The 21,315-nt window shown below is 39.8% G+C and overlaps 1 protein-coding gene across 1 annotated transcript in view; it reads left to right on the top strand.

The window, feature by feature from the left end:
- The first annotated feature begins 3,039 nt into the window (after positions 1 to 3,039).
- Positions 3,040 to 21,315, top strand: part of STK10 (serine/threonine kinase 10) — an 81,233-nt gene continuing 62,957 nt past the window's right edge. The window contains exon 1 of the mRNA XM_070937364.1: positions 3,040 to 3,266. Within this exon, the coding sequence (XP_070793465.1) occupies positions 3,111 to 3,266 (156 nt within the window). The 5' untranslated portion in view covers positions 3,040 to 3,110. The remainder of the gene's footprint in view (positions 3,267 to 21,315) is intronic.

Below are 21,315 nucleotides of genomic sequence, written 5' to 3'. Positions count from 1 at the left end.
TCTAGATGTCTCTACTAGATTATATTTGTCAACATTTCTTATTTAAAAAAATAACTAAAACATTTCAATGGTTAAATTTGGATGCAAGATTAAAAATGAAATTAAAAATATTTTTAAAGTACTAAATATCTTGTGAAATAGCCAAATTTGACTTTTTTTGTTGAAGATTTTGCCAAATTCAGGCAGAAAGAAAAAACAGAATTGAGGGGTTGGGGATTTCCAACAAGACAGGCATCTCATACAGTAGAATCAGAGGGCCAAAGCTCACAAGCTGTAAATATTCAAGAAAGAACATGAACATCTTGTGAGCTTTGGCACTCTGATGACATGTTGAAGACATGGTCTGCTCCAAATATAGGACTCTCCCAGATCATATTTTGAGAATATATCTACTGTGTAGATAACTTTGCTGACATCCCTTATGTGATTATTAGCCATGCTGGATAGATTTATAAGAATTGAGGCCCAAACATCGGGACATAACTTTGCCCACTTAAAGAAAGAATATAACACAGCAGTTAATTTAAAGGCTTGGCTTTCTGCAGCATGTCAGAGTCTATTTAACAAAAGTGAAGGGGTATTTTTAAGGGATGAAATAAGTGCCTGACTCATGAAATGAGTGCCTTGCGAGGGCCTCCTTCATCTTTTTTTAAGAAAAGACAAGATAAATGTCCCATCACTTCAAAAATATGTCTATATATATCAGTGGTGGGTTTCAAAAATGTTTACTACTGGTTCTCTGGGTGTGGCTTGGTGGGTGTCGTGTGGCTTGGTGGGCGTGGCAGGGGAAGGATACTGTAAAATCTCCATTCCCTCCCCAATCCAGGGGAAGGTTACTGCAAAATCCCCATTTCGTCCTGATCAGCTGGGACTTTGGAGGCAGAGAATAGATGGGGGCAGGGCCAGTCAGAATTTCTGCTACCGGTTCTCCAGAACTGGTCAGAACCTGCTGAAACCCACCTCTGATATATATGTATGGTGCAGGTATATATTTATGTATGTATATGGCGTAGTATATCCGTGTTATATATATGTTTGGGTATATATATACTTTCTCTTGAGAGCAGGCAACAGAATCTCATTTTTAAGATGGGCTGGTGTGCTCGCAGTAAAAAAATGACAATAAAGTTATTTTATCTATCTTATACTGGTTGACTACATGCCGCTCTCTACTCACACATTCTGTCCTATAGTATAAATGTAGCATTGTCTGTCCTATATTCTGTAAATAAGTTTATAAATCTTATTTTCAAAGCTGCTGAATCAATGGAAGCAACAAAACCACAAGTCTGCATTGTTCCTGATGTCATAATGGGGACTGTAAACTGACATATTGGAATAACAAAGACTTAGATTATGTTCTCACAACAGATACTTTACCATAAATTAGATACAGTAAATTAACACAGAATCCTGGATTCACACAATAGCTAAACCACTTTGGCTGAGCTTGCCCAAATGAGTCAGCCTAGTCTTAATGTGACTATAAACTGGGTATGAAAGAAACAAAAGATACAATAGTAGGGTCAGGGAAGGTTTTTTTGGAAGAGAGGCTCAGTAGCAACCAAAAACTGGCTACACAGAATCCTTGAGTATTTAATCCTTCTGCTGCACTGGGATTGTGTGGACTTGGATGCCACTGGACATTTCTTTTCTAGTGGCCCACTTATGAGCATTTCCATACCAGCCATTCAGAGCAACTTCCAGTGTCATATAACCTTCATTGTGCCAAACTAACAATTGTTTTCTCTAACTTCAATAATTGGCTGGATAATGCTATCAAGATGCTCCTGACAGCATCTAGCTGGGAACTTAAAACTTGGAACATATGCAGCAAAGACAAAAGCAACAGTATATATACATAATAGAAATTTAACCAAATTTAAGAATGGTTCCCATTCCCAGAGTCCCTTGGGAGTTGGGCGGCATAGAAATGCAATAAATTAAATTAAAATTATATATAACATCACACAGCAGGGTATGCAAGCATATTACTTACAGTGAGACTTGTAAGAGAATTTAAATGCCCACAATAGTGTAAATCAGCAGATATTAAAAAAACACACCCTCAATTGTTCTTTCCCCTTTTTCTTTTCTCTGAGCAATTCAGGAAATCGTGTCTTACTCACCCCATCTCTATCCCAACTCAGCCTGACAATTTTCAGAAAATCACATTCAAGGGCATGATTAATTCCCCCACCCCCTCGTCACTCCCAAGGGCAAAGCACCGGCTCTTTAATATTAGGACCTTAAAATCCTTCCCCAGGATTCTTCAGCAGCTCTATGGGGAAGGAAAGCCTCTCTGACGCGGAAGAGGCTACCCGGGTATTGGGCGTTATCCCGTTTATCTGACTAGGGTTTGGTCCCGCCAAATTTAACTAGGTTGGGGGCTGAAGAAATCGCAAAGTCTCCAAACCACCCCACACCCCCCATTTCTTGAGGAGGAGGAAGAGGAGGAACGGGCCATAGTTGTGGAAGGGGGTCGCGGAAAGGCGGGCCGCGCAGGAGAACCCGGGGCGGGCTCACCCCGCTCTGACGCGACCCGCGCGGGGGAGCAGCTCAGCGGAACGCGTGCTGGGGCGGAGCCGCAGGAACTGGAAGGTGTCCCGGCGGAGAGGGGCGGGGCCGGCCAGAGAGGCCGGAGGTGTTGGCTCCCGTCCGACTTAGCAGGTGAAGCGTCGCTCTTAAAGTCTTAAGGGCTCGGCTGGGTTGGGTCGGTCCTTTGCCCCTCCACCACGCCGGAACGCTCATTTCGCCCCGCTGACCGGTTGCAGTTGGAGCCATTTCCTCTGCCCTGAGGTAGCCCGGCGAGTGGTGGTGGGGGCGTCCCACGTTTGGCGGAGGAGGAACCGGCGGAGAAGCATCCTTTGGGCTTTCTCTTCAGCCGAAGTCCCGTATAAAAAGCACCGACCGACCGGGCCGAACTGGTTCGGCTGCTTCCTCGGAAGTTTAGGCTTCGATAAAGATTAGCCCCTTCCAGCCTGGCCGGTTTTTTTTTTTTTTTTTTCCTTGCAGAGTCGGAGTCGTTTGGTTTTTTTTTTTTTTTCCCCGTTTGTTTCTCTTTGACACGTCGATGGTGAGAATCTCGACGCTCAACTCCGGACGCTGCCATGGCCTTCGCTAATTTCCGGCGCATCTTGCGCCTCTCTAACTTTGAGAAGCGGCGATCCAAAGAATACGAGCACGTGCGCCGGGATTTGGATCCCAACGACGTGTGGGAGATCGTCGGGGAGCTGGGCGACGGCGCCTTCGGCAAGGTGTACAAGGTGAGCAGGAAGATGGAGACGGGATATTGGGGAGGGGGTATCGGACAAGCCGGGGATCCGAAGGAAGGGGATGAATCCTTAAAAGTGGAGAAGGTGAGGGAGGTGGGTGTGCTCAGTTGTAAGATACAGCTTATTCAGGTAGTGTATCAAACATAAAAGAAGATTGTCTTGTTCTGGAGTGCAAGATAAGCATGATGGACTTAAGATGCCAAACCAACAGAACTTCTGACCAGTCCCAGCAGTTCGATCATGGAGAGGTGTGTGTTGCCTTTCACTGGATGTGTTAGAAATTCACAGCTTTCATTTATCATACATAAATGTTATCTTTTATGTAATATTCCATAACATGAGAACCCAGATTGTTGGGGGCAATATGCTATTTAGTATACTGTCTGTGGTGTAAGCCGCCCAGAGTCCTCAGAGAGTGGGCGGCATAGAAATATGACTAATAAAATAAAATAAATAAAGCTGTATAAATGTTTTAAATGAATTAAATTTAGGGGTTCCCATGATAGTTTAGGAAATGCCCCATTCCATATCATATTGTAATTGTTTTTTTTTTTTAATTTAGTTATTCAATTTATGGCTACCACTTGTCAAGCTACTCAGGGCTGAGGAAGTGGCTCCAAGCCATAACAAGCCACTAAGCAATTAACCATGGTCTATAAATTACAGTGGCTGAGTACAATGTAGTATGTGTAAACGAAGTAAACCACATTATGGGTTAGTGTAATATATCAGCCAAATCTGTAATTCTAAAATAAATTTCCCTAAGAGTTACAGACGATTTTTTATTCTTTGTAGAAGTGATATTAGACTGTGGGAGAATGTATAAATTTGTTCTTTTACCACACTTGTAATAAGATTGATTTGATATAATAACTGAAGATGGGATTGGAGATTATGCATTCTCTTTCTGGATGGCTGTACTTTGTTTATTCAACAATATGTGTAATTATGTCTTCTAAATGTTAAAGATGTGGTGTAATCTCAAATTAAGGAGGCTGTCCAGATCTGGAAGAGCCTTTCAGTTCAATGTTTTGTTCTCTGTATTCATAGTTAACTGTCTCCCCTTTTCTATTAGATCCTTTTTGCAACCTAGGCCTCAAAATAAGTTTGAAACCCATATATCTAATCAAGCGACATCAAGGTTTGTTCCCTTTCATTGCATCATTCTAGCCACTATAAATGAATTGTGAGGGATGGTAAAAGTTACAGCTCAACAAATGTCTGAAGAATCACACATGGCCCGTCCCAAAAGTATGAAATAGAAACTTCTGTTTTAAAAGATGGTCTGTGGAAGAGAGAAAAGTTAACAGGCATTTTTCTTCTCTCTCTGTTCTAATTGTCTTCATTTATTGGATCTAACATTATCTTCCATTTTTATTATATAAATGTTTTGGGATATTCCAATACAGCTGGGAAAATCCAATTAATAATTATGGATAGAAACTGCCAAGAAAATGGCAAGACTTATTGTCCAAGGGAAGATGCTTGCAAGACCAGCTCCTATGTTGAATGGTCCTCTCGTTGTCTGGGGAATGCATCTACTGTATCAGAATTAGCCATACTGCTGGGAATTCCTAAGGATAGGGAATGCCCTAATAAATTGATAAACAGGTGAATCAATACACAGATGCAGATAGGCATCACTTCTCTTGAGCTATAATCTCCATTTGGTCATGCTGCCTGGCGGATTATTGGAGCAGCAAACTAAGGGATATAAAAGTAAGGCTCAAGCTCCTTAACAGTTTAGTAATGAAAAGAAATAGTTTGGATTTCTGAACTTATTGTGCCCAACACAAAATAAGTGGCTGCACTGTGGAAATGGTTAATGCGGTTTGGAAACACTCAGTTTCTTCTAGGTATTTTTGGAAAATAACTGAGAATTGGGCATGATTTCTGCATAGATAGTATACTGACATTCATTTCTTAAACAGTAGGTAAAAAAAGAGACTTGAAAACAGCTGAATGCAATAATCCCTGCAGGGCTGCTAAGTATTCTTCTCCAATATGTCTGCTCAGAATATTTGAGATGGTTGCTCTCTGAACTCATGATTGATATATGTTCTAACTACATTATAAGAATTCACATGGCCACTAGAAGCGCAAAAGAATGAGTTGAGAAGGCTCATTAGCTTCCATCCTCCATCAAGGATGCAGCTCAGGAGTTTGATAAGTGATAAACTGCTGCTAAAGAAAAGCATTGAGCTTGTTTGAATAGCGGAGGCAAAGAAAAGAAAGACTTCCGATGCCTGAAATGATGGTACAGCTATTTGGAAGTATTGTAAACTGTAGTAGTCATAACTGGCGTAATTATCAATAGATGGGTTTGTTGAAAAGGATAGTTCCATTTGTATAAACAATTTGTATGATAAAGCTGCTTGTTCTGGTTATGAAAAGCAGAGCAAGCAGCTTTATTATACAAATTGTATATATCTTTTATAACATCTAACTATAAAAGAGATAACACAATAGTAGACAAATGAGGAATCTAAGGAGTCTTAATGGTTTTTGAGGCCTTCTATAACTTCTTATATTCTCTTTCAATGGAAATACACTGAAGTTTGGAGAGTTGTTACTTGCAGCTTTTTAAAGTCCAGTCAATATCACTTTTTGGATAGTTCAAGGATAAGTATATAGCATGTCAAGGGTTGTAGGCTATACTAGGTGCCTTATGATGTTAATAGTCAGATCTGGTTTCATTTATTCCTTGAATTAACTGATATGAATGGCATCTTTGTCTTTGGTGATAGAATAGATAGATAGAATAGGAGCAACATGGAGAACCTAATTTATTCTAGGAAGGATACAATAAGTTTTGGACCACTTCAGAACTTGTCCATTGCACTGGGTGACAGAAGAGCTTTGAAGCAGAAGCCTGATCAATAGTTGACCTTGGAGGAGAGAGAAGTCATATCCACAGCCATTCATTTGCAAGGTGCCTCAGGGCTCAACACCCTTTTCCTTCTCCTGTTTTTAATATCTACATGAAACCAGATCATCACTTGTTCAGAATCATTAGTATGCTGATGATATTCAACTGTATATTTCAATACTGGGCTGTATAGTTGAAGCTATTGATGTGCTGACCCAATGTCTGGAGGCTGTTCAGGTGCAAGGGGCAGAACATACTTCAACTCAGTCCTAACAAGACTGAATGCCTATTTGCCCCCCCCCCCTCCCCAGGGGTCAGAGACATTTCCATTATTGGTCTTGGACAGGGTTATACTTCCCATTCCATACTGGTGCATAGCTTGCGTGTCCTTCTTGACTTGCAGCTATTGCAGCTATGGTTGGGAGGCTCTTTGCAAAGGTTGATTTTGTGTAGCGGTTGTGCCCCTTCCTTGAGCAGGAGGCCCTTCAGGCAGTTATTAAGGCCCTGATTACTTTTGATGGTTGCAATGTGCTCAACATGGAAATGCCTTTGAAGAGCATCTAGAAGCTACAACAGGTACAAAATGTAACAGCAAAAGCAGTAACTAGTACTTCTTGGTATGTGTGATTGCTGCTATGTGAAGTGCATTGATGATCAGTTGGGTTCAGTATAAGCTGTCTGTCATTACCTTCATGGTATAGTGCCTGCTTATCTGAGAGACTGCCTATCTCCAACTTTTTTATCGCTCAAGTATGTTACAGCAGAATGTGTGTGCTCCAGATCCCCTCTATTAAATATTGTCATCTTACAGGACCAAGGGAGCATGTCTTCTCTGTCACACAACTATTATCCTCTGGACAAGATCCCACCACAGGGATGGACAGTGTCGTCTTTCCTTGGGTTCCAAAAAAGCTCTTAAGATCTGGTTTTGGTTTCAAGTCTGAGATGGATGTATTTGTGTGGAACTTGGACTGGCTTGTTATTGCACTGGTTTAGTCCAGGCTGCCTGTGCGGTGTGGTGTGTATTTAACCTTTTTACTTTTTTGTATCTGTAAGATGTCTGGAGTGAGTAGCTATAATAAATTTTAAATAATAGTTATTTGAGAAAATCATTCTGTTAACAAGTAGGGAGGGGAAATCATGCATCCTTTTCCATTGCACTGGGAGGCTTCAGAACTTGATGGCTGAAATAATGGAAATTTGCTTGTCTCTTATGCGATCATCACCCTGCCCTCTCTTTTTTTTGGTGGAGGGGTGGTGTTTGCCAAGCATGCATTGAAAATAATTGTTGGTCCACTACCATCTAGTTCAGCCTCTCTCACCCTATTACCCCCTAGATATGCTGAAGCTAGAATTCCATGGCGGGTGGGCAGTGAGAAACACTGGCCTAGTTGATAGGGCCTCAGTGCAGTAAATTTAAAATGAAGAAGTTGGACTATGCACATTGACTTTCTGAAAACAATATTATCCTTTCTAGAAAAATAAAGAATGATATAATGGCCCTAGAAATTATAACTCATCTATCTTGCAAAGAGAGCTTCCAGCTTCATCTCCTTCTCATATCTGGCTATTAAGAGATTTATCCAAAGAAACACATCTCTTATTTCACAAATAGATTCTGCCAAGACAAGTACACAATAAGTGCTTGTTATTAAATAGGAAATGAGCAGAATTTGATAGTAAAGAATGTTCGTTGTAGAATGCCATTTAATGAAAGTTTCTTCTTTCAAGGGAACAGATCTTATCAAGATGCATGCTAATATAATCCTTTTTTAAAAAACACCTCCAAACAAATGGAGTTTTATTTCTTGACTAAAAGTGGTCAATTCTTGGTATTGTACAAAATCCCTGGGAGACCTGTTCCCATTTCCTTTCTACCTATCTGATAAGCAGGAAACATGTCTTTGTTTTCCTACCAATATTTGGTTCCCGCTATTAATATCAGTTGGAGACAACTGATTTTGAGGAGAGTGACTAGGAAGAAGACACCAAGAGGTCAGAGCATTGATCTGTTTTCTGGAACTTAGTTATCAAGTAGGCAATAATCACATTGTAATGGAAATATTGTAATGGATACAATAATATCCATTAAAAGGGACATGGTGGCTCAGTGGCTAAGACGCTGAGCTTGTCGATCGAAAGGTCAGCAGTTCAGCGGTTCGAACCCCTCGTGCCGCACAATGGGGTGAGCTCCCATTACTTGTCCCAGCTTCTGCCAACCTAGCAGTTCGAAAGACATACAAAATGCAAGCAGAAAAATAGGGACCACCTTTGGTGGGAAAGTAACAGTGTTCCGTGAGCCTTTGGCATTTAGTCATGCCATCCACATGACCACAGAGATGTCTTCAGACAGTGCTGGCTCTTCGGCTTTGAAACGGAGATGAGCACCACCCCCTAGAGTTGGGAACAACTAGCACAACTAACAACTAACAACTAGTTAAGATGTCAAGTTAACCAGGAGACTGTGAGAGCTTGTTCTGCTTTAGGCAAAAAAGCAGCTGGGTGACCTTGTGCCGGTCACTCTATTAGCCCTAAAAAGCAGGCAATAGCAAACCACTTCTGAAATCTTGCCAAGAAAACTGCATGGAAATGTCCAGGCAGTTGCCAGGAATCAAAAACTAACTTGAAGGTGCAAAAAGACAATTAGGCAATATAAAACCTGCCTTCATTACAGTACTGCTATTTTTTTAATAATAATGGTTGGATGACTCCAAAAGATGCTTTAAATCACTTTTTGGGGATCTTTACTTGGGTTAGCTGGTCTTGATGTTGGTTTTTAAACCAGTGGCTTGTAGTTTGAAATAACTTAGAAGAGTGTCCCCCCCCCCCCCCCGATTATTGAAAGTATCAATTTGGAGTCAGGTTCTTCTTTAACATTAAGGGGGAAAAAAGCTATGTTTTGACTCTACTGTTCTTTTCATTTTCCTGATTGCTATTGGTAGGAAAAAAATGTCCAACAAAGGTCAAGATAAATTGAATACTTGACATATTAGATTACAATTGTCAAAATTTGCCACCAGCATTCCTAGCAATCATACTGGTTAAGAATTCTGAGAGTTTCTTGGCATATGCGGAATATATTAAATCGGCAGAGATTGCCGCAAAAAAAAAAAACTCCTGCTATTAATAGCTGCCCTTTTTTTTCCCTTCTACCCCCAATAAAATAAATGTTCTGAAACTAAAGAAGATGGGCAAAACTTTTAGTCTTCTGTTGATGTGAACAGGCAAGGGAAAGATGGATTATGAAAGTTAAATTCAGCAGAGTTAAAAAAAAAAAAAGACTCTTGGCCACTTGACATTCAGAATGCTTGAGCAGCTTGTTCGTTTCTCAAAACTCCCCTTCCAAGGAACAGATGCTCCGACTAAAATCACCAAATAAAATTGACTGCTCGTGTAAACTACAGGACAATCTGTTAAACTGTAACAAAGTTGAGAACTAGTAGAAGAGCAACAAAGATGATTGGGGACTGGAGGCTAAAACATATGAAGAACGGTTGCAGGAACTGGGTATGTCTAGTTTGATGAAAAGAAGGACTAGGGGAGACATGATAGCAGTGTTCCGATATCTGAGGGGCTGCCACAAAGAAGAGGGAGTCAACCTATTCTCCAAAGTATCTAAGGGCAGGACAAGAAGCAATGGGTGGAAGCTAATCAAGGAGAGAAGCAACTTAGAACTAAGGAGGAATTTCCTGACAGTGAGAACAATTAATCAGTGGAACAACTTGCCTCCAGAAGCTGTGAATGCTCCAACACTGGAATTTTTTAAAAAGACGTTGCATAACCATTTGCCTGAAGTAGTGTAGGGTTCCCTGCCTAAGCAGGGAGTTGGACTAGAAGACCTCCAAGGTCCCTTCCAATTCTGTTATTCTATTCTATTCTAAGTAGCAGAAGAAAACCGATAGAAGGATCGCACAATCATGTTGTATTGCCATTACAGTCTGATTCCAAGCCAGGTTAAACTCCTACAGTATTTCAAACATGTTGAACGTGAAGGTGTCCCATGAAAGAATTGTCTCAGAGAGAAAATAATTGTGCACCATCTGTGTGTCTGGTGAATTGCTCAGCTCTGGAGCACAGTGATATCAGTGAGGACACCAACGCCCTTGATAATCTGACTGTGGCAGGATAGGGGACAGGATGTGTTTTCGACACAGTGATCTGTGTGACTTTCAGTTCCTCCAATAAACAATGTGCTGAAGTAACTTCCTGCTGATTATTTTCCCTTTTTAATCTTTTTTTTTTGGGTCCCATATACGTGGTTGAGAGGCATTTTAAAACTCCGTTCTGCTAATGTTTCACTCAATTTTAGACATCCTCTAACTTCCAATTTCAGATGCTGTTTTTCTTGCTGTAATTTAAAGCTTATTTGTATTTGCCATCTGCATCTGGCACTGAACACAGAATTATCCTTGTCGTTCAAACAGTTGAGATGCTAACCCAAATATTTCATAATTCTACTTTTTGAGAAGCTCCAGATGCTTTTCCTGTAAGGAGACTTGCAGCTTTTCCTTTCTCTTCTTTGAACCTCCCATTCTCTGAGATCAGCATCTTGGCTGTGGTGTCACTTTATGCTTGAGAAAATAAAGTATATTCATGCCATGTTTCCTGGAATTAACAGAATAGGAATTTGGTTGTTTCCAAATGTAACAGTTATAATTCAGAATTCTTCATCAAAGAATGAAGAAAATCATTTCCTTTTGCTGGATTATTTGAATGGACATGCTTCTGCATGACAGACTATGCATTTCAGTATTTCATTAATGGAACTGGACATAATTGCAACAAGGAAGATATAAATTCCAGAAACTTTAACTAGATCTTAAGAAGTGTTAATAATTGTTATAGTCATCCCTCCCCCACTTTTTTAAAACTAAGCTGTCAACAAAGGGAGAGGGAATGCCTTTAAGTCTTTACACACACACACACACACACACACACACACACACACACACACACCGAAATGTAAATACACACATATTTTCTTTGCAGTTCCTGGGGAAAAGATTGCTAACATCCAGATATATCCTGTGTTCTATTTAGCATAACATGGATTTAATTCTGAGCATCTTGTTTTTGCAGGGCTGGGGAAAGAAAACATTTCGCTAAACCATGTTTTCTTTAATTATACTCCTGTATATTTTCTGGCTCTGAACAGTAAAGGAAAGGCAACATGTTTACATATCACAAATGTAGATATTATACAATTGAGGGAAGTTTGCTGGCAATTTGATCTAGATAATGAGGCAAGTTGCAGCTGTCCTACTAGAACTCTCCTCAGGACTATAACATCAAAGTATGCTGCTAGAACCATGAAATTGCTGCCTTTATGGCTGACCAATCATATAAGATGGGGCAGTCAAAAACAGTCCTGGAAAAAGGCAATGGCAAGTAGCTTTCATAAGACTGCCAAAAATGCAGATTGGATGCAATCTCTACGACTCAAATTGGTTCATAAAGGAGGGTTGCCTGTTACTGTTTCTACCTAGTCTGCCTGGCTTCTGCACTAATTCATTAATCTTCTGGACCAATGGACATATTTGGAACTTTGAGGACATGGACATTCTCATAAAATTGCTACCAGGTGGGCATATTCATTCACAAGATGACTGTCGTGGTGAGCATTGCCAGTCATTGCTATTTATGTGATGCCCCAATAATCTAGGATGATCACTACCATCCCAGTGGTGGGTTGCTACCGGTTCACCTTGGTTCAGGCGAACTGGTAGCAGCGGTGGCGAGAAGCTCCACCCACCCACCCGCCTGGACATCATTAAATACACTCTGCACATGTGCAGAGTGGTGCACGCGCGAGCAAACTGGTAGCAAAGGTAAGTGAAACCCACCACTGTACCATCCCTCCTACTCCCTAGGTAGTCCTACACCCAACTTTAAATAGATGAAGTCTTCAGATAGACTCCTGGTGACTTCACAAATTTATCAGGCTAGCATGGCGATTGGATGGAGCTCAAATGGCTTGCAAGAACATGCACAGTAAACAAATGAAACCATTCTGTACTGGGAGTAACTTTATTTTGGTAGGTTGTGCTAATCTACATACGTGTGGCGCAGCACTATTTTGTTACAGCTTTCCTAAGTTGTTCATCTTCAGACTGAGAGTTAGTGTGCTACTTTTAAGATGCTGGACTAGGACTGGGGAATCCAAGTTAAAATCCACCTTCAGCCATGGAATTTCAGCTTTAGGCTAGTTATTATTTGTCAGCCCAGTCTGCCTTGATCTACTGTGGCTGGGTGAATCATATGACATTTCAATGGAAGCCACCTTGCACTTCTAAAGAAAAACAGGCTATTAATCTAATACATAAATAAAAGTAGAGGATAGCTCAGTATTTGTCACACCAAAACCTCCCTACAATCATTTGGAGAAAAAGCAAAACCAGAACACTTCATTAACATTTTGTAATTAGGAAATTTGTAGTATTTGGAAGGATTTAGTCATAACACTTAACATGACAGTAACTTATTATTAAGTGCAATGATGCAGTGGATTGGAGCAGATAACTGATCCCTCTGTGTTACACTCCTGACCTTTAATTAGATATGTCATTTAATTGTCCTATCATGTTTTCTTCAATAACAAATTGTTATTACCAAACTATTTCTCTTTTTGCAATACTGTAAATGCTGGTCAAAGACTATAATAAAGGGATTTGATTTGATTTGATTTAATCCCAGCAATCCTGAAGTGAATGGACAGCTCAAACTTCACAGTGTTTTTTCTCCCCACAAAGCAACAGCAAAACAATCCAGATACACGGTAATTCAGTCAAGGCAAGAACCATTGTTTTGGAGGGCGGTGTGTGTGTGTGAGAGAGAGAGAGAAGGTGAGAAATTCTATCCCCTTCCCTTGATAATTTTACTTACTCATTCAGTGTTGTACCTTATGATTCTTGACGAACGTATCTTTTCTTTTATGTACACTGATTGCATATGCACCAAGACAAATTCCTTGTGTGTCCAATCACACTCGGCCAATAAAAAATTCTATTCTATTCTATTCTGTTCTGTTCTGTTCTGTTCTGTTCTGTTCTGTTCTGTTCTATTCTATTCTATTCTATTCTATTCTATTCTATTCTATTCTATTCTATTCTATTCTATTTGCATTCTCTCTGAGAGCTGTTGAGGCCACTTGGGCAGAGGGAGAGAGAGAGGGAGTAATAAGACACCACTTATTGCCTGTCTACAACACAGCTCTTGCAGTAGTTCCTTGAAGATTCCACAGACAATTGCACCCTGATTCAGGTGACCCTGGGGGCACAGATAAACTCCCAAGTGGCCTTAATAGCTCTCAAAGAGAGTGCTAACTACCAGATGACCTCAAAGAAATACAATCCTCCCATTCTCCCCATCCCCATCCTATCAGAATCTATCCTTCCATCCCCCCATCATCAGAACTGATGAAGCTTCTTGGATGAGAAGCAAAATGTTTTCTTCTTCCTCAAGAAAAAAAAAACAATCCAGTTGTCTTTTCAGGAAAAAAAGCACTTTGCGACAACTATAACCTGAATGATTGAAAATCTCCACAGACATTCAGCAAAAAGAAAGTAGCTGACAAAACACAAAGACAATTTGACTCAATGTTCTGGTTACTTTTTCATTTATTTCTGGAAGAAAAGTACAATTCTAACAACTAAACATGTAAATTTACAACTAAATGGAGTGGAACTTACATAGTTCCATTCTTGCAATGGAACTGTAAGAGTTATGTACTCTGTCTTAAGCCTTGATTTCACCTATTTTTGACCTTCCTTTCCTGCATTAGTTGCCCCTTGGCCTGACAAAACCACAGCTAATCACAAATGGGAGATTTGATATCTAGATCTTCAGGCAGATAGAACCAGAGTTCTAATCACCCCTCCTTGGACTATTCCCAGAGGCCAACTGGAGGAAAGGACAATGGTTAGAAATCTTAATTGTTCTTCTGAGCAGGAGGTCACTGCTTTCCTGGTATGGGACCAAATTTCAACCATTTCCAAAAGGGTTGCCAAATTTCTAAAAATAGCCATGGATTGTAAAAGTCATGTGGTGCTTCTTTAACACTACTTATTGTTTCAGGCTTTCCTGCACAAGTTTATTGTTGGTTTATATTTGATCTATCATTGTACTGTTATATTTTTTTATATTGATCTTGTACTATAAATAAATAAAATAATAATGAGAGATGAATGCCATTGTATTTGAGTTTATCTATGAAGGCATTATTATTATATTCTGGGGGAAAGTGGTAGGTTATATTTCCCAGCCTGGTTAACATATATCATATTGTTGGAAGAAATCTCCTTCTGGGTTCTGCTCCAAGTGGGGAAAAAGACACTGGAAACATGGAGACTGCTTGGAAAGATGGTTTAATGGTGGACAGGATCACATGGCTTGAGTTCCTGAACAGAAAAAGGGCAGATACAGTAAATCCTCGCGTTCTTATGCTCTCTCTGGCTCTGCATTTCTTGGGGCCCTGAAAGAGTATCCTGACTGGTTGTCAGACTCCCAGGGGGTGGTGGTCTTAGCTAGCCTTGCTGGCTGATGGTCACATGTGCTTCCCAGGTCACATGTGGTGAGTTTCTGCTGCTATTGTGTAGAGGGCTAATCCTATCTTTGTGGGATCTTTGGCAATTCCTACTATGGCTCTGCCTGAAGGAGGTAGATCTTTGATATGTAGGCCTTAATGGCCCATTGACAAAGGGTGGGGGCAGGAAGATGGGAGCTGCTTCAAAACATGCTTATCCCAGGGAAATATAATATTCTGCCTTTTTCATATTTCCTAAAATATTTCACTCTTCCAGGAAAGGGGTGGGTGCTAACTTCCTACAATAGTATAGCAATAACAATAGCACGTAGACTTAGATACTGCTTCATAGTGCTTTACAGCACTCTCTAAGCAGTTTACACAGTCAGCATATTGCTCCCAACAGTCTGGGTCTTCATTTTACCCACCTCGGAAAGATGGAAGGCTGAGTAAACCTTGAGCCGGTCAGTTCGAATTTTTGGCAGTAGACAGAGTTAGCCTGCAATATTGCATTCTAACTACTGCGCCACCATGGCTCAATTAGTCTCTTGTTTCTTTTTTAGCCATTGCAATGTATGAGAAAAGAGCAAGCATGTTTACTGGTGTTCAAATTCAGAACAGTTAAGTATATAAAAATGTGAATTTGTTTATGTATACTGACATGCATATAATACACAACATGGCATATATGAAAGTGTTCTTTCCTTTCTCTTCAAGTTTGTTTTACATAGCCAGATGCCTACCAGTCCAGGCCTGGCTTTTTCAAAATGCATGCACATGTGGAAAAATTATGGGCAGTAAAAATATCAAAAATGAAAGTTGTGTTGTTTCCATTATTCCAAATACGGATAAATAAAAAAAATAATTTTAACTATATTAGATGTGCGACTGCAAATAGTCATAGGCAAAGCCTCAGTGGCAGTAGGAGCTGTAAGTTTACATATTTTAACCTCCACATGGGAGTCTTGCCTTTGGCATTTTAGGAAGAATCTTTTTAAGCAGAGCTTCCTTCCTTGACAGATGTACTATAAATCATGTGACAATTCAGAAGGAAGGCATGGGTAGAGGGGAGGGGGAAGAACGTGTTTTGACCCTGCACCTGGATCCTTGTGCAATCCAGCTTTAGTACTTCTGCATTTTTCAATATTCTTTCTTCTTTTACTGGCATCTAGACAAGTCTTCCACCTTGGGCAATTCAGTTAGATTGCAACTCTTCCTTTTTCTCTCTCTCTTTGCACTAATGGACAGTTTCTGTTCCTCACCAGAACACATTCTGATTGGCATATTAACAGGATAATATATGGCTGCCATTCCGCATTAGAACTGTCTTCTTCTGAATGCTCTTATTCTGATACAGCTTTTGGGATTTACCAAGAAATTTCTATAAGTAAGCGTTCTTTTCCTGGGCAATGTATGTACCACCTCTGTGTTCTTACACTTTATTTTCAGTTGCTGCTAGGTGACCAAATTATTCCATGCAACCAAGAAGCCGAAACCTACTAAAATATGTTTCTTTTACTATCAAAAAGCTAGGTTGCAATACCTTCTATTACTTTACCTTACACAGTTTTCCATATCCACCCCATGCTTTTATCATATGACAAAAACACAGGTTTTCTTAATTATTAGTGACAGTCTCCATATGTTCTTGACGAAGTCCTTAACTTTGGAATCTCTCTTCTTGCTTCAACTGTAAATGTAAATATTCAGAATTATGATCTGGTTCTGGGTGAGAACATTCTGTATTTATTAAGCAAAAGAGCAACGAAACTTGACAACTGTTGTTGGAAGTTGGAACTTTTAACCCTTTAATCTAAGTTAAATTGTGATCTTGTACCTAATGAAAGTTGTTGGAACAGTCAGGGCACTTTGAAAAATGGAGAGGGGTGGGAATAATCTGTTTTGCAACACAATATTATCTGCTCTAAGTAACTGAGCTTTTAAGATTGAAAAATCAGATATATACCAAACATGTAAGTGTTTTATTACAGTTTTATTGCAGGTCATAAATTTAATTAGTGATACAAACACAACCAAACCAAACCCATATTGTGAGTTCATGAATGACAAAGTAATAAATTTTAAAATCTTGAGCAGGATACTATAAAATGCCTAAATCTGCCTTATGTATATCCATTGTTTATATTGTAGTGCCACACTTGTAAATAAAGAGCAATAACAAATCATGGCCAAGGAAATTCCCTACCACTAGTCTACATTTCCCAAGCAATAAGATGATATATACATGGGTCACCAGGACAAAGATAAAGATAAAGATAAGGAATTATGAATCACTAAGCAACCCACAAAAATACATCATAGATATTTCCCCCAGTGTATACTGAGACTGGTTCTCATAAACGCAAAATAATTTTTGCTTCAAAATGCCTCTTAGAGATGTGCTCACTTTGAAATTATTCTGAAAATGCACTTCGGACTTTGTGAATGTGTGAGAAAACCACCTCCCTGTTATCTATGAAAAAGAGAAATCCTTTTACACAACTCTGAAAAAATTTGGTGCTGCTGCTTTTAATAGCCACATGATTTATAACTTTAACAAGTGGAATATTTAAAGTTTTCAGCTTGTTCAGAAACCTGCAAAAAGCTGGGCTCTTTAATGACTGGCAAAGCCATGCATATTTCTTCAAAGTCTGAATTATTTTCATAATGTGCGTATTCCTCATTGGCATTATTTTGAATCAGAATTTGATTGACCATTTTGAGAACCAGTTATTACTGACTAGACTGGGAGGAAATCTATGTAGACATAGCTTCAGGATCATAAATTTTGACAACCGATGTAATGATTTTAAGTTTTGTGCAATGTTAGAGGGGCATTGTTCCTTGATTTGATCAGAACAGGCCCATCAATATACTTAGTGAGAAACTACTAATACGTATTACCCATATGCACTGGTAGCAATGCCTTAGCGAGTCTGAAAATGAATTTATTTTCATGTTTATCTTTAGTTGTTTGAAAACATATATTTGTTCCTTTCCAGTAATGAATCATACTTACAATCCTATTTCTTTTTGGAAAGAACTCGCATAGATTCTCAGTAGCTTGTTGAAGCATGATGAGTTGCTAGGGATAAGTGCTGACTATTTAGTGCAATGTTCTCCAACCTATCCGATTGTTGTGTGCCATCCAAAATTGCCTTTGTGAGCTGGGCAGCGATAAAATTTGTTAAACAAACAAACAACAAACATACCTATGCCCTCCAGTTGTGTTAGGATCAGAACTCATAAATTCCCACGGTAATAGCTATTCCGGCTAGGAATGGAAGAACCATTCACATTCACTTTATATGAAAGTTGGCTCTTCCAATAATTTTCCTTAAAATGAAACAGTTGGGTTTTACAATTCATTGGGCATTAGGCAGTCAATATTTGTGGTAATTGGGCAATCACCTCCTGTGTTTGCAATATGTCTATAGGTTTCTGAAATCAAATGGAAAATTGCTCTCCATAATGCTGAACTGTTACAATAATTTTGCAGGTTTCAGATAGGAGGAGAGAAGAAAAGGTTGCTTAATTTTCCAGGCTGTTCACAATAGGCATGTGGCTAAGAATTGATTTTTGAATAAAGCATTCCTTTATTTTTAACTGGGGTGGTGGTGGATACCAAGGGCTGTTTAAAACACTCGTTAGACAAAAATCAACTTTTAAAAAACAAATAAGTGGGATTTAAAGTTCTTCGATGGCTCAGTGGCTAAGAAGCTGAGCTTGTCGATCAGAAGGTCGGCAGTTCAGCAGTTTGAATCCCTAGTGCCGCGTAACAGAGTGAGCTCCCGTTACTTTGTCCCAGCTTCTGCCAAGCTAGCAGTTCGAAAGCACATAAAAAATGCAAGTAGAAAAATAGGGACCACCTTTGGTGGGAAGGTAACAGCGTTCCATGTGCCTTTGGCATTTAGTCATTCTGGCCACATGACCACGGAGACATGTTTGGACAGCACTGGCTCCTTGGTTTAGAAACGGAGATGAGCACCGCACCTGGAGCTGGAAACAACTAGCACGCATGTGCGGGGGAACCTTTACCTAAAGTTCTTCAAAATGTTGTTGATAACTATTTAATCATAATGGTTACCGTGTTCTTCATCCAGTCACAATTTTCAGGCAGGTGTTTTCATTTCAGCACAAAAGTCTACAAAGTTTTGGTGTAGGAAACTGAGTAAACTCAAGATTTGAAAATGCCATACATCTGACTGAAGACCTTAATGAGAAAGCCTGCCACATTGCCACATATTTCTATCATTGAAACAATATTCAACCTGATGTCTTTGTTGCCAGCTGACTGCACAAGTAGTGCCTGCAATGACCAACACAGGACCATTGAAAACTGTAAGAATGTTTCATATCCTGGAGTGCTGCTGATACCAAAATTCTGAGCAAACCCATACCTTGTTTTTATTTAAGCCTCTCTCCCTTCAAAAATGCAACTCAACATTTCAAAATGGAAAAAAAAAAACTACACTGGGAACTTCTGTTTCACTTTAATAATATATTAATACATTGTGTGACTTTGATACAGAGGAAACTGGCAGAAGCCATCATATTTCATATTGCCTTGAGGATCCTTTGTTTGGCTTATTTAAGGGAATGTGAAATTATTGGAATTCTGACTTGGTTCATTCCAGCGTCCTCGTGAATTAAGCAGATGGTGCAGCGGTGTCAAACTCGCATCGTCACGTCGTCACGTGACATATCACGACTTTTTCCCCCTTTGCTAAACTGGAGGTGGATGTGGCCAGTGTGTGATGCATTCGGTCTGCGGGCCGCGAGTTTGACACCCCTGAGATAGTGGGTTCCCATGTTTTATATCACCATTCTGAATTATGATGTTAAGGGGCAGCACCACAATAGGCCTGGTAGAGGATTAGTTTAAGAGAAAAATCATTGGGAAAAAAAACGTACGTAAATGAATATGAGATTGCTGTTGACCTAATATTAGTTTTGTCCTCAACATATGCATATTATAACAAACAAAAGAGAAACTTGAGCGATTCTCCAAAGATATGTGGCATGTTTAGTACTTCAGAATTACTCATTCATGTAACATTCCTAATTACTATTCCAGTTTTTTTCTCTATACTCTTGATACCTGTCTTTTTACTTGGTGGTGAGGGAAAAATAGAATATTGGGTAGATACTGGGAGATTGTGAATATAGGATTTTGGTCTCATCTTGCTAGAGCTATTAGTGTTCTAAATACAAGTTTGTTTTCCTGAATCATTGTTTCACATCCTCTGAAAGATGAACAGAAAGGCCACTCTGGTTACTGAGTAAAGCTGAAAAGGGATTTTGTAATTTCCGTTGCTATTGTTCAATGTATAATTGTTTCTGTTGCAACATCTCCCCCCCCTTCTCTCTCTCTCTCTTTATATACATGTATAAATATCTGTAAAAGAGAGAGCGAGATGTGGGGTGGGAATGGAGAGAGGATTTTGGCAGGATATGTGGATTGTCCCCCCCCCTTTAATAGTGAGAAAAGCTAATTCCTACCCACCTACCCCCTAGTGCTGTGGAATCCAGATCATTGTCCTTTCTGAACATTGGCCAGCAGTTCTGACTATAATAGAGAAAAGAAAAGCAGCCAAAAATGAAGCTGCCTCAGTGTTTTTGTTTAAAGTCAGAAGTGTGTTTGCAGTTATAGTAGTTTCCTAGATTTTTAAAAGTCAGTGCTGTTAATTGGCCTCTAAGAGGCTGGTGTAGCAAAAGACTGGGCATGGTTGATACCTAAAATCAGATTCATGTGAAACTAGAGATGAAGGCAAATATACGTGACCCAGGATAATATTGCGGGATCCAATCTGGATTGGTCCCTGGGACCAGAGGCTTAGTCTTCTGAGCTTTCAGACTCATGTTGGAGCCCAATCTCAGGGAAATTCTCTCTAGCAGAATGTAAATAGCTATTTAAATTATTTTCACTAATATATTTGCAACAGAGGAACAATTTGTCCTCTTGGTTTAGATAGGAAATGGATACAAACTTCCTACGTATCCGTATTTGTTGAGATGAGAAACACCTCCCTTGGAAATGCCATACTGTATAATGTTTTCACAGTGTTGTACACCTCTATTAGAATCTGCACAATGCTCAAGGGTGCAACTGGACCTTCTACATGGCTCCTCTGAATTTACTTTCACTTCTCACCTGCTCTGAATTCACTTCCAGTGACAATACTGATATCTGATTTTTTTTAACTCTGTACCTTTGAAGCCCCCATTTAAGGTTATTTAAATTATTGGACACAATGCATTGTTGAAAGAAATATTGTGCATTTGCACTTGTGGTACAACCTTCAATGCCTCAATACCTCCAAGCAAAAAATATGCCCTGTTGAATTCTGGCTGAACAACCAGAAAACCAAATAGGGATTTCCATTGATTAATTCTCTCTCTACATGGAGCTCCCCTTGAAGAGCACCCGGAGGCTCCAACTGGTCCAGAATGCGGCCGCGCGGATAGTTACGGGAGCTGCATGGCACTCCCACATAACACTGCTCCTGCGTGAGCTGCACTGGCTCCCAGTGGTCTTCCGGGTGCGCTTCAACGTGTTGGTTACCACCTTTAAAGCGCTCCATGGCGTAGGACCTAGTTACCTTCGAGACTGCCTGCTGCCACCGACGACCTCATCAACCCATACGCTC

The sequence above is a fragment of the Pituophis catenifer genome, unplaced genomic scaffold, assembly GCF_029215685.1.
Source record: "Pituophis catenifer annectens isolate HBS135680 unplaced genomic scaffold, rPitCat1.0.hap2 SCAF_2, whole genome shotgun sequence".
In the NCBI taxonomy this organism is placed as follows: domain Eukaryota; kingdom Metazoa; phylum Chordata; class Lepidosauria; order Squamata; family Colubridae; genus Pituophis; species Pituophis catenifer.
The sequence above is the reverse complement of the archived record's forward strand: the minus strand, read 5'-3'. Positions and strand labels throughout refer to the sequence as shown.